At 56.3% G+C, this 12,447-nt stretch overlaps 1 protein-coding gene across 13 annotated transcripts in view; it reads left to right on the forward strand.

The window, feature by feature from the left end:
• Positions 1–12,447, forward strand: part of CACNA1E (calcium voltage-gated channel subunit alpha1 E) — a 173,762-nt gene that overhangs the window by 127,924 nt on the left and 33,391 nt on the right. For 8 of the 13 annotated variants that reach the window (XM_068951817.1, XM_068951818.1, XM_068951826.1 and 5 more), the window contains 7 exons: positions 894–1,499; positions 2,517–2,800; positions 4,301–4,460; positions 5,026–5,155; positions 5,898–5,957; positions 6,350–6,456; positions 10,852–10,863. In XM_068951817.1, the coding sequence (XP_068807918.1) occupies positions 894–1,499; positions 2,517–2,800; positions 4,301–4,460; positions 5,026–5,155; positions 5,898–5,957; positions 6,350–6,456; positions 10,852–10,863 (1,359 nt within the window). The remainder of the gene's footprint in view (positions 1–893; positions 1,500–2,516; positions 2,801–4,300; positions 4,461–5,025; positions 5,156–5,897; positions 5,958–6,349; positions 6,457–10,851; positions 10,864–12,447) is intronic. The other 5 variants (XM_068951822.1, XM_068951828.1, XM_068951819.1 and 2 more) reach the window with 1 other exon arrangement.

Here is a 12,447-nt window from a genome sequence, read left to right on the forward strand (position 1 = left end):
TTGTGGGTTCGTGCGCGCCCGTGTGTCTGTGCCGCAAGCGCGCGTAGGCGCGCAGAGCTACCTGTGAGCGCCTGTGCTTTGTGGGCGAGCAGCGCGTGCGCTGCTCTGCCCGCGTTTCTGTGTCCCTAGGTGTGTCGGCAAGGGCATGTCCGTCTTCTCCCGGGCGCTTGTGTCTGTGGCGCTTAAATGAAACCTCTAGGACCGACCTCCCAAGGCCCAGCTCAGCCCTCCCTCTGCGGCAACGCGCAGCAGCCCAGTACAGCTTCCCCGGGGGGCAGCCCAAAGGTGTCCAGGGCCGCGGGGGCCCTGTCGGCGCCGGGGCGAGGAGGGTGGTCACCGCTCGCCTCGGACGGGGCTGCTCCTCGCGAGCTGGAGGCGCTGCCCTGGCTCTTCGGAAAGGACGTCCTCCCTCCTTTTGATGGGGCGGAAGTACAGTTCCTGCCCCGTGTCCCGCACCGAAAGGGTACCGAAAGGCTGGCGACGGAGCAGGAGCTGAGCCCATAGCCCCGGCGACTGCGTTTTGTCCCCCTATCCCGCCCCGTGCAATAAATCTGTTTTGGCTCTGCACCCACTGCTGGGTTTGGGGTCAGACGCCGCAGCACCGTTCTCACCCCAGTCTTCCCTCCGCACCCGGAGCTGCAGGGCAAGCCGGGCCCCGGTGCAGCGAGCGTGGCCCAGCCTCAGCGCGGCCAGGGTGGGGACGGCGCTGGCATCGGCGGCCGTCCCCCGGCAGCTGAGCTGCCCCACGTCCGTGGAGCGGGCACCTCCGTCTTCTGCACCCTGCGGGTCTGTCTCGTCGCTGGGGCGGGGGGCGGCGGGGCCGGGGAAGGGTGGGTGGCCGGGGCCGCGTGCCGGCGGCCGGGACGCCGACCCCTTTGCCGTCCCCGTTGCAGGCGGGAGCGGCGCCGGCGGCACCACATGTCGGTGTGGGAGCAGCGCACCAGCCAGCTCCGGCGGCACATGCAGATGTCCAGCCAGGAGGGCATCAACAAGGACGAGCCGCCGCTCATCAACCCGCACGCCAGCATCTTCCGGAGGAAGAAGCCCGGGGAAGGCGTCGCGCTGGAGAAGTGTGAGGAGGAGCAAGGCGGCAAGGGCGAGCGGCCGCCAGCCGAAGGCCCCGAGCAGCCGGCTCCGGGGGCCAACCCCGGCGAGGACAGGAGGAGCCCGTCGCCCCGGGCCAAGCGGGACAAGGAGCCGTGGCACCAGAAATCGTGCCACGGCAACTGCGAGCCGGGTGAGCAGGACGGGGGCGGAGGGGGCATCGAGGACAGAGCCCGGCTGAGACAGAGCCAGCGGCGTAGCCGGCACCGGAAAGCGAGGACCGAGGGGAAGGAGCCCGCCGGGGCCCTGGAGAGCCGCTCGGGCAGCCAGGAAACGGGCCTGGAGGAGGCCGGCCCCGCGGAAGGGGCGCAGGACGGGGACCGGCACGGGGCCGCCGCCGCCGCAACGGAGGACCTGATTCAGGGGGAGCCAGAGGCGAGCCAAGAGACGGCGAGGTACGGCACTGCTGCCACCCCGCTGCTTCCTGCGGACGCCCTGTCCCCTGGCTGTGGGAGGTGGAGGGGTTGCGTGGGAATCAGCCCTTGGGGGAGCGATCTGCCGCTCAGCACTTCCTCTTCTTTCTCTTTTGTTCTTTCTCTTCTGCACTTATTTTTCCTTTTCAGCACGTTCCTCCTGCTGCCCCCAGCCCGCCCCAGGGTCTCTTCAGCCCATGTCCCCACCTCTGCTGGTCTCTGATGTCACACAACGAGAACCAGGGTCTAAGCCATTTTTTTGAATTCCCCCGTTTTCCAAGTTGGGGCCTTTGTGACCCCCTCCTCCTCGCAGGCTGCACAGCACGAATCCCCGTCTGACCCCGTGTGAGCAAAACGGGCACGGTGCCTCCCTCTTTGTGCTCTGGAGGTTACTGCTTTCAGCGCCTCCGCAGCCTTGGCCGCTGGAGAGCACCAAAGTGGGAGGGAGCTCCCTTGACCTCTCCCCCTGGATTGCAACCCGTCTCCTCCAAGCCTTTCAGCTGGCAGAGGGTTTTGAGGGACACACGTGCATTGTGTCCTGGAGGAGTTGAGAGGCCTCAGGGAAGTGATGAGCAGCCGGGTCACGGGGTGATGAACTCTGTAAAATGCTGTTATTTCTGGCCCTGGGTGTTTGTAGCCAGAAGAAGGGATCTTGCAGTCTTGTGGCTACTTGTAGGGGAGCTCATCCCAATCTACCATGTGAGGGACTGGAGAAGAACTGACTGAGGCAGCAAGCAAAGCACAGGAAACCTTAGAGAGGGACTCTGCCGTGCTTCTCAGAGTGGGAGCTGGTTTTTGGGCAGTGACTTGGTGTTTCTGAGTGATCCGCTGCAAGAACAAGACCAAAGGAGTTTATCACTCTCTGTGCTTTTTATCTTTCTTGTGCTGACTTCCATCTCTTTTCTCACCCCATTTTCTTCCACTGCTCCTTCCTGTTGCTGTCCCCTTATCTTCTTCCATCTCTTTTTCTCCTTCCCTTTTCTCGCCTCCCACCTGCAGGACGAATGGGGTCCCTGCTGCCGAGCTGGTCGGGACCGCCAAAGAGGGAAGCCCCTTGCAAGCTGCGTCCGAGCTGGGCCAGGGGAAGAACGGCAGCCTCACCGAGCAGGACTGCAGCAGCCTGGACACCAGCGAACAAGCCTTACTGGGCAGTCTGCAGCTGGAGGCAAGTCGTGCTGTGAGCAGGAGCGAACCTGACCTCTCCTCCATCACCGCCAACACTGAGAAGGCCACGGAGAGCACCACCATCATGATCGATGTCCAAGACTCCACTGTGGTACAGAGTGAGGACCTGTCTCTCTTTCCTGAGCCCATGCGTCTCAGCTCCTCTTCTGGCCCGTGGGGACTAGAGTGCCCTAATGGTTCCCTGGGGGGTTGGAAAGTCATTCGTGTGGCTCATTTCCCATCCACATCTGTGGCCTGATGTGGGATGGCCTTCTTCATGCTGCTCCTTGCTCCCTGCCGAGACGAGCAGTTCCCTTAGCCTCCCAGCTGAGCCTGAGCGCCATGCTGACATGCCATGAGCATGACTGGGCTCGTGCGAGAGCCGGCCAGAGCTGAGACACCAATGGGAGACTGCGGGGCAAAGGCTAGTGTAGCTCCACGTGGGTCTTCTGGCTCTGATCCTCCCTCCTTCATGCGTCTGAGCTGGCCTCATTGGCCCAGGGCATTGCTAGCTTCCTTCCAGTACCTCGGTGCTGGTGTTGGTGGAGACAGAGACCTCCGGTTTGATCCGGCTCACTTGGGCTTGCAGTAAGCTGAGGTGCACAGTGTGTACTGTGACCTCTCTTCTGGTCTTGCTGTGCCTTGTAAAAATAGCTCTGCCATGGAGTATGTCCTCAAACAAGAGCTTTTGGAGCCAGAGGTGGTCGTGGCTTTGCTTTGAGGCTGCAGGCCTGCCCGGGAAGCCTGTCCGAGGCGCTGCTGTGCTGGAAAGCCAGGCCTGGCAGCTGCAGCCGGGCACAGCAACCTGCTGCATCCACCCTCTCTTGCCCTCATGCTGGGCCTTGTATCCCTGTCTTTTTGTTTCTTCCTCCTACTGTTTCTGCTGTTGTCTTGCCTCTTCGCCCCTTCCCCTAGAGCACTTCTTCCTTCTCCCTTTCTCACCTCCTTCCTATCTCCTTTGTTTAATGCATCCCTCTGCCTGCCTGCCTGCCTGCCTTCCTTCCCCCCTGCTTCCCCTTGCCGACGTCTGGGCAACATGTTTGAATCCTCTGTTTTTCCTAACACATCAGTAGCCTCTGCCCAGCTTGCTGCCACTCAAACCCTCTAAAAGCATCCTTGTTGTCAAGGTGAGCCGCTTTAAACTGTTATTAATTAAACAGCACTGCAAAAGCTGACCTTGTTAAAACCCCTTTAGTCTGTCTCATCCTGGCAGCCTGTGTCTTGTCTTTTTCTTCTGATCTTTCTCTCTGTAACAGCACAACTTAGACATGGGGATGTAAAGCAGAAAGCTCACGGATTGCATGTGCGCGCCCTCCCCCTGCGCAGAAGTGACATTCTCAGGCTGCTCGGGGGGTGCATAATTCATTTTTGTTGCATTCGCATTGCAGCAGCCGTAGCAATGCTGAGGAGCCTGGAGCTGTTGTAGCTGCAAGACTTACTTCCGGGGGCCCTTGGGGGAGTGCGGCAGGGCATGACTGGAGGCAGGGCAGGCAGCCGCCTGTACCCGCGGCGGAGCAGCTGTTGATGGTGCCTGGCACCACATTCCCATTACCTGTGCATGTGTCCTGTGCTGCTTTCTGCATGCAAGGCCAGGCAAAGGCTCTTGGTTTTATTTGCAGTTAGCAACAAGACAGACGGAGAAGCCAGCCCCTTAAAGGAGGCAGAGACCAAAGAGGATGAGGAGGAGATGGAGAAGAAGAAACGGAAGAAGGAGAAAAGTGAGACGGGCAAAGCAATGGTGCCTCACAGTTCCATGTTCATCTTCAGCACGACGAATCCGTGAGACATTTTTTGGCCTTTGTACCATAGAAACCCAGCCCTGGGGGTGGGGAGGGCTGGATGGGGCAAAGCCTCTACACATCACCTTTGGAAGCAGGAGATCCCCTTGGGAAGGGAGATAAAACTCTCCCAGACTACCTGATTAACACTGATGTCCTTCCCCAAACCCCGAGAGAGCTCTCCTGCTGTTCTAGCCACGCTTGTTGTTCTCTCTCTGTTGGTAATTGCAGGCTGTGATTTTTATTCAGTGCTTGTTGCGCACTTCGGCATTTTTTGAGCTTAGCTCTGCTCCCCCTCTTAGCGCTTGCCCAGCTCTGGGAGGCTGAAAGAATAAGTACACTGACTTATCACCACCTCGCTCTAGCTGGGTGCAGGGTGTCTGGGGGTAGGACAGCAAAGCAAAGGAGTGGGCAAGCCTCAGCCAGCCTCACGCTTTCTCTCGTTGCTCCTCAGTCGTTGCTGCCCATCTTTCTGCTCTGGCAGCTGGCGACGCAGGGTGGGTTTTGCATGCGGGCTGTGACCTGGGCTGCAGGCTGACGGGCCGGGGTGCTCTGTCTCCCCACAGGGTGCGGAGGGCCTGTCACTACATCGTGAACCTGCGCTACTTTGAGATGTGCATTCTCCTGGTGATCGCAGCTAGCAGCATTGCTCTGGCAGCAGAGGATCCCGTACTGACCAACTCTGACCGCAACAAAGTGATTACAAATCTCTCTTGCTTCCCCCACCCCACCCGGCCCTTGGAGCTCCCGAGCCAAGAGGGACCCCAGCACAGGGACTACCTCCAAAATCAGGCTCTTCTCACAGCGCCGTTGTTTAGAGATGAGATAACATGATCTCAGGGCCACGTGGGACCTTGTGCTTGCTCTCACCTTCCTGCAAGGCGCAGCGGTGCTGTGGCAGCCAGGGTGGCAGTCGCTGGGGCCGGGGGAGCCCAGGCAGCACCTGGGTCAGAGCTGTTGGTTGAAGCACTTGCACCACACTGCAGAGTCTGAGCTCCTGCCCCATTGACTTCCTTGAAAACACCAGTCCAGCCTGGAAATCACTCTCAGCCCCTCAAACGTAGAGTTTAGAGCCTGGAGAGCAGGACCAGGGTACTGGAGTGACAGTAAAGCATCTTGAAGCGGAGAGATACTGATGCATGCCTGGATTGGTATGGTGGAGTATGGATCTGGCTCACAGCCGGGTTCCAGAGCAGCTTGCACCATGCACAAGAAATATTTCTCTTCTACCTACATAGACTAGATCCATGGTTGTCCTGCATGCTTAGGTGATAGGCTGGGCCTCAGGACGAGCAAACAGGCCCTCTGTTTGCACTTGGACTGGGCAAGCACTGGCACATGGAGTGGAAACGGCATCTGGGTGGGCACAGGGGAGCCTGTTTGCTGGGCAACTGCAGTCACTGTGGAGCAATGTCCCACCTGTGTCCTCTCTCTGCAGGTCCTGAGGTATTTTGACTATGTTTTCACTGGTGTCTTCACCTTCGAGATGGTTATCAAGGTAAGAGGCGCTTGCCGACTGGCTGTGCAGGTGGTGACAAGTTCTGGCAGCATCCTTGCTGGGGGTGGAGTGTCTCGTGCGGGAAATAGCTCAGTCTTTAAGTTCTGGTCCCAAAATTTGGATGATAGAAACTTGTAGGCCTGGTTCTCAGTGGTGGGAGTGGAGAGTGCTCAGCACCACTTCTGTAGGTCTCTGTAGCTGCAGGGCTCCTGCATTAGCCCAGGAAGCGCAGTGCTCCCTTGTATATGTGCCAGCATGGCTGGGCCCAAGGACGTGTCTGCTGTTTTCCAGCAACGTCCCTGGTTCCTCAGCATGCCCTATCTGTGGCTGCTTTCGCTTTTTTTTCTGCTGAGCTGCTGATTTCCTGCCTCTTTCTCACCGCTTTCCCCTAGATGATTGATCAGGGCTTGATCCTGCAGGACGGCTCCTACTTCCGAGACCTCTGGAATATTCTGGATTTCATTGTGGTGGTGGGAGCGCTCGTGGCTTTCGCCTTGGCGTAAGTGGCTGTCTTCCCTTTCAACTCTCGACCTCTCCGTGGCTGGGGTGGGAGGAGGATGCGTCTGTGCCTTGTAACTACGAGACTTCTGATTTTCTCTGGCTTTCCCTGCTCCCTTGTGCTCTGCTCCTGGAATGGCTCCTCCTCACGGCACCTTGGGGCTGCCTGCAAAGTCCAGTTGTCTTGTTGATACCCTGAAACGAGTATGGCCCCAGAGATTTGTATCTCCTTGTTTTTTCAAATGACTAGCTGGTGAGCAAGGAGGTGGAGGGTAAGGAGAAGAAAGATCTGTAGATGCGAGGAAGAGATTGATGGTGAAACTGGACTTGGAAGAGAGCAGGGAGAAAAAAAGACTAACAGGTGGCCAAGCTGGAGTTTTGTAGCTGCTATGCGTCCCGAGGCGCATAGACGGCGAAAGCAGCCACCTGCAAGGTGGAGCTGCCCTCTGAACGTGCACTCACTGTGGAGATGGTGCCTTCAGCCAGAGGCACCCCCTCTGCCTTGAGGGGAGTGTTTTCCTGGAGCCCTCCAGGGCCTGGCACGTGGCTGGTGCTGTTTGCCTTGTCCAAAGAGCCCGCCAGCCTTGTGTCGTCCACAGCCTCCCGCTGAGGGCCACACGCTTTGCACCGTGGCGATGCGTGCTCTGCATTGCTGCTGGGCTTTGCCACGTGGCAGGGCATCCGTACCAGCTGGAGGTCTGTGGCACGTTGAGAGCAGCCCCCGTGGTTCCTGCGGCTGCGGCGCATCAGCGATGCCTGTGGAGGGGAGAGGAGAGGCTCGCGTTCCCCAGTGCCGTGGGTTTGTCATGTTGTTGTTCTCTCTTTGTGCCTTGGACACTCGCGATGGTGGCGTTAGTGCTGGTGAAAAGGGAGGGCCTGGCAGCTGCGGAGACTGAAGCCCTGTCTTTGTCCACAGCTCAGGTACTGTGTGAGGGTCTCGGGGTTACTGAGGTCCTAAGCCCCGAGGGCGCTCGATGGATTACAGCCCGTAATCCATCCCTCCCGTTTCACCTCCGGATGGCAGCTCCTTCCCCCCGCTCTCGCTCCTGCGTGCCCTCCTCAGCTCATTCGTGTGCTTTGCTTCTCCCCTTCCTCTCCCCCAGCCCCTTTCCCGCTGGCTCCCTGGTGCATCGGTCACCGCTCTCCCTTGCAAGGAGTGCAGGAGAATTCAGCTCGCTCGGTACTGGGCTGCGCCGGGCTGCCGTGGGAGGACTTATTGCAGACCCCAGCACCTAGGGACATTGCCCTGAGCCCCTGGGAGCCACCCAGAGATGCGTAGAGGCTGTGGAGGTCATAGTCTCACCACCACACGGAAAGGCTGAGCCCTCTGGGGCTCCTTGGTGCCCTCTCCACCAAGGCAGCTCTGCTTGGGCTCTGCCGTCCCGGGCAACTCTGGAGGTATTGACAACCTGGAGACGCTCTGGGTGGTTCAAGGGTTTGCAGGAGAATAGTGGAGGCTTTTGCTTCTAAGGTGTCTTTGTCAGGACTTTTTAGTGGGGAGCTCTTGGTGGCTGATGAAACATAGGTCGATGGCTCAGCCTGGTCCCCGGTGGACAGGTGTCCACACCACCCCGACTGCCATAATTGGCACTTCTTGGCCCCCTGTTCTTGCTCCAAAAGGGTGAAAATAGAACACCTGATTCCTAGGGTGGGCTCTGGAGAAGGGCGAAGTCCCTGGCTGCTAGCACTGAGCGGTGCCAGGAGCCCGCCTTGCCCTTCCCTGCCCTGCTGGCGTCCCAAGGAGGAACGGGCTGGTGTCGCTGTGCCACTGCCGCACGGGCACCACCCTGGCAGTGTCCAGTGTCATGGCATTGCCCCAACCAACCTAGCCACCTCCTCCGCGCGACTCACCTTGCAAGGAAAGACAAGGGCCCTCTTGGCATGGAGGAAGTCTCATGGGGAAGCACCCCGCATCGACTACGACGCCCCTCACACAGAGAAGGCCCTTGCATCTTCATGTATGTTTGCAGCAAACATATATGTTACCTGCCCTCTGTCATGGCCGTAGTTGGATAGATATCTAATTGTTTGTGTTGTGGACAAGGGCTCTTTATAATGTAAACCTGTGAAATTTTCCCCCTGCCCCCTGTGTGATTGTGGCTCCTGTTGGAGGAGATGATCTCATAACTTCGGGGTGAGGGGAACAAAGAAACCACAGCAGTTTCCGATGGGCTTTTACATTATAAAGCATTTATAAGAACACCTGTCTCTCCTGTTGGCAGCCCGTCACCGGCACAGCCCGGGAGCAGCGCGGTGCTCAGCTGTGAGCTGCCGCCCCCAGCTCCCGTGGAGATGCAGAATGTTCCCTGGCTATAAATGTCCGAACCCGCTCCATTGCGATTTCAAGAGGAAAACCCTCCCAGCTGATGTTTCCTTCTTTTTCTTCTCCCTCGACGAGCTCCTCGATATGGGTGGGCGGAGGGGCGGGAGTGAACGTGTCCTTCGTCTCTGCTGCCGCTTCCCAGGCATCGCACACCTCTCTCCCTCCTTGGCTCCACTTCCCTGGGTGGGCAAAGTGTGGCACACTGCCTTGGCCCTTCTGGTTATGTGCCCATTTAACCAGTGCTCTAACCTGCTCTCTGCAAGGCAGGAGCTGCTGGGTGATGTTTTCTCGGGGCAGCTAAGAGCACTGGACTGGAGAGGGACCTCTGACAGCAGCAGTGTTTGTCTGCCTCCCTTGAGTGTGCCTGAAAACCTGTCTGCAGATCCGTGGGAGGGATTACATTGCTAGCTGAACATGGAGAGGGACTTGTGAAAGGGATCCTGCACTTCCCACAAGAAGGAAGGCTAGGACATGCCATGGTGTTTTGAGTTTTCTGCTAGTTTTGCTCCTCTCTGCATTTAGATTTTCCTGTGGCGCTCCTCTAAAGCCTTGGTCCCAGCAGAAGGTCCTTGAGGTGATACAGTGGCTGCTGGCATCATCCACCAAGAGTGAATGCTGAGCCACATGTTGGGTGTATAGGTTGCCAGCCCCCGTGATTTGGCCTGCTGTCTGATGGCACAGTACTACCCTAAGCAGGTCGGCAGTGCTTGGGAGCCCCAGGGGGTGGTGCAGAAATAGCCTAGGTCAGCTTGTGGCTAAAATAAAAAATGAGAAAGTTTCCATCCATAAAGCCCTGTCTCCCAATGACCTTGTGGCTTGCCCGCTGTCCCTTCAGAGTCCGTACGTCATGACTGAGAGGCCATCTCTTCTCTCCAATCGTCCGTAGCTCTCAGCATGGAAAGCTAATACGTCAGTCCAAATGCAGCCTAAATGAAAAGCCCAATATAAAACCGTAAATCTCCGAGGAGTTCAAATTAAATTAGCTGAAATAACCAGGACCATAACTAAAGACCCTGCTAGCTTTTGCCTTCTGTGGCACCCTCTGATGAGGCATTACACAAAGAGGCAGCACTTGCTCGCAGCTTTGCAGAGCTGCCAAGAGGTGGTAATACCTATTTCTGTGGATGTGCAATAGTAGAAAAGGTTGACCATGTCCCATTTCTGCAGAGTGGGGTGGTCAATGCATAGCCCTCCTTAGTGTGACCTGATCAGCAAGGACAGGAGTCTCTCCATCCAGAGGTACCCAGCAGACCTGCCTCTTTCTTTTTGTCAAGCAACGTTTCCTTGAACCCATTGCCACAAACCTTTCATTTTGGTCTGAAAACAAGAGAGAGCCCTATGTATCAGAAAAAAAAGAACAGTAGACCTGATCTGAGACTGAGCAGGACAAAGGCCTTTTAATCTATCAGGGAAATGCTACAGAGCTAAACTATTGCTTGTTAAGTGTATCTTCACCTGTTTCATCACGTAGTCAATGAGTAGAGCCTGGGGTTATTTTAATAGGGATGATTTTTAAGAAGTATATTGCTTTGTAGGACTTTGACCCATTTCCCTGTAGTGCTGACTGCCCAACATAGAGGTGGCAGAGACTCAACTCAAGCCACAGTGGAGCTTTGGTCACATTTAGGGACCTCCTGGATTTCCCTTGCTGCTTGTCTCATCCAAGTCCTGTTGGTTTGCTGCTTGGCAGGAGATCTAGTCCAACCAGCACGTCAGGTCAGGGAGGGGTTTGGCTGTTCCTGGGTTTTCGGTGGATTTTGCAGGGAAGGTGACTTCCCAAAGGTAAGCAGTGTTTGAATGGGAGTTGTGACTTGCAGGTAGGTTCCCTCTCAGGCACCTTCCTCTGGCTGGTTGCAGCAAGCCTGGAGGTTTCTGTACGCCCTCCCAAGCTTTCCAGGAAGGAGGGACAGGGGCTCCGGGCTTACGCTGGAGATAAGGAGATATCCCTGGAGATAAGCCCTGTCCTGGTGACTCCTCTCTTCTGCCAGTTTTCTTATCTTCTTCTCTCTTCTTTTTTTCTCGGTGTGTTTTTGGTTTTGCTGCTTTGTGGCTGCCTGACTGGATCACCGACAGGAATGCTTTGGGGTAACTATGCTGTTTGCTTCTCCTCAGGGTGCTGGCTCTGGGGGAACGTGGGCTACTGGGGGAGCTGGTTTGTGTGCCTGTGCATCCATCTGGCTTCTGCACTGTCTCTTAGCTGAGTTCTTCCTCTTGCCACCTGTGGCTGCAGAGGTCGGACTGTGCTAGTCTGCACCCTGTGCATCGCCCTAGGATGTATTAAAGATGGTCTGCTGCACACCAGACCCTGACTGATGATCCCTGAAGGGTGTCTGCCTTGAGCTGAACAGAAGGGAACTTTATTCTGAATTAGAGAGCAGGGTGTGCAGCGTTTGTAAGTCCCTGGAGATCAGGGAATACACCCCTCTCTCGGTGCAGGAAGAAGTGCTGGTTATTTTATTGTCCTACTCAGAAAGCACTACTAGGAGTACGTGTCCTTAGCTGAGCTGACCAAACAAGCATCTTGAGACTCATTCCACTGCTCAAGGATGCTATGCTGTGGACAGGAGAAAGAGTATGAACTGCAGACCCTGGATGAATCAACACATTTAATTTCTAGTCCCCAAATGAAAAAAGTGGACAAGATCTTTGAAAGCAACGTAATTCCTTCCCTTCGGAGGAGAGCACTATCCTGCCGTTCGCCCAGGGTGCTTTAACTGCTGATCACAGTATCCGTGAAGTACTCTGTTCATGTACGGGGTGGGGAGCACACCCAGGGGAGCGGGTGGTGGGGAAAGTGGTGCCTCTGGAGAGCTGAAGGCAGGATGGTCTTCCTCAGCTCTGCTCAGTGAGATCCTGGCAACGTCAGGGTTTGCCTGTGCTGAAACGCTGCGGAGACAGGAAAAAAAAAGATGTTGTGATTGGGGTTAATCGTCACATTCAAGAAGTGAGGGTCACGAGGGGTCTTACACTTCTTTTCTAAGTAGTCCTACTACTAAACTCTGACTCTCTCAGCTGACTTAGGATGGAGGCAAGTGCTGTCCTGATCTGAATGGGGAAGACCAGGCCGGCTGTGTTGGGTAGTGCTAATGGGAGAAGGGGACAACAGCTCCCCTTTAGCAACATTCCTTTCCCCTGATGTCCTTCCATCAGCCCTTGCCTCCAGCAGGGCTGGAGGCCCTTCTACAGTTCAGCAGCCAACTGTAAGACAAAGTGAGCAAAAAGTTGTTGTTTGTGCAAACAAACCAAGCACAGAGCAAATGCTTACCTAGGTGACTATAAGGACCACGAGTGCTTGAATTAAACCATGATGGACAACCCTTGGTGAGCAACCTGAACATAGACCTGCACTGAGAACATGCGTCTTCCTTATTTTATTGCAAATTTCTTCTGGCCACTAGCAATGGAAGAAAACAATTTGCAGTGTGGTTTGTAAAACCCCATTTGCAAATGGCACGTGCTTGCACTAAGGAAACAAACCTCTTGGTTCTGGCAAGCTGTGTGGCTTGGGAACAGAGAGGAGTGTGGTGTGACACAACGCCTTTCGAGCAGACAGCCTTGCTCTGGGAGAGCATTGCATGGCCTGCCTTAACCCTGTCATCACACTGCTTCTCACGGTGAGGGGATTTGTTAAGGTAGCTGATCCCCAGTGAAGAGGAAAGGTGCTAATGC

Source organism: Struthio camelus, chromosome 8, assembly GCF_040807025.1.
Source record: "Struthio camelus isolate bStrCam1 chromosome 8, bStrCam1.hap1, whole genome shotgun sequence".
In the NCBI taxonomy this organism is placed as follows: Eukaryota; Metazoa; Chordata; class Aves; order Struthioniformes; family Struthionidae; genus Struthio; species Struthio camelus.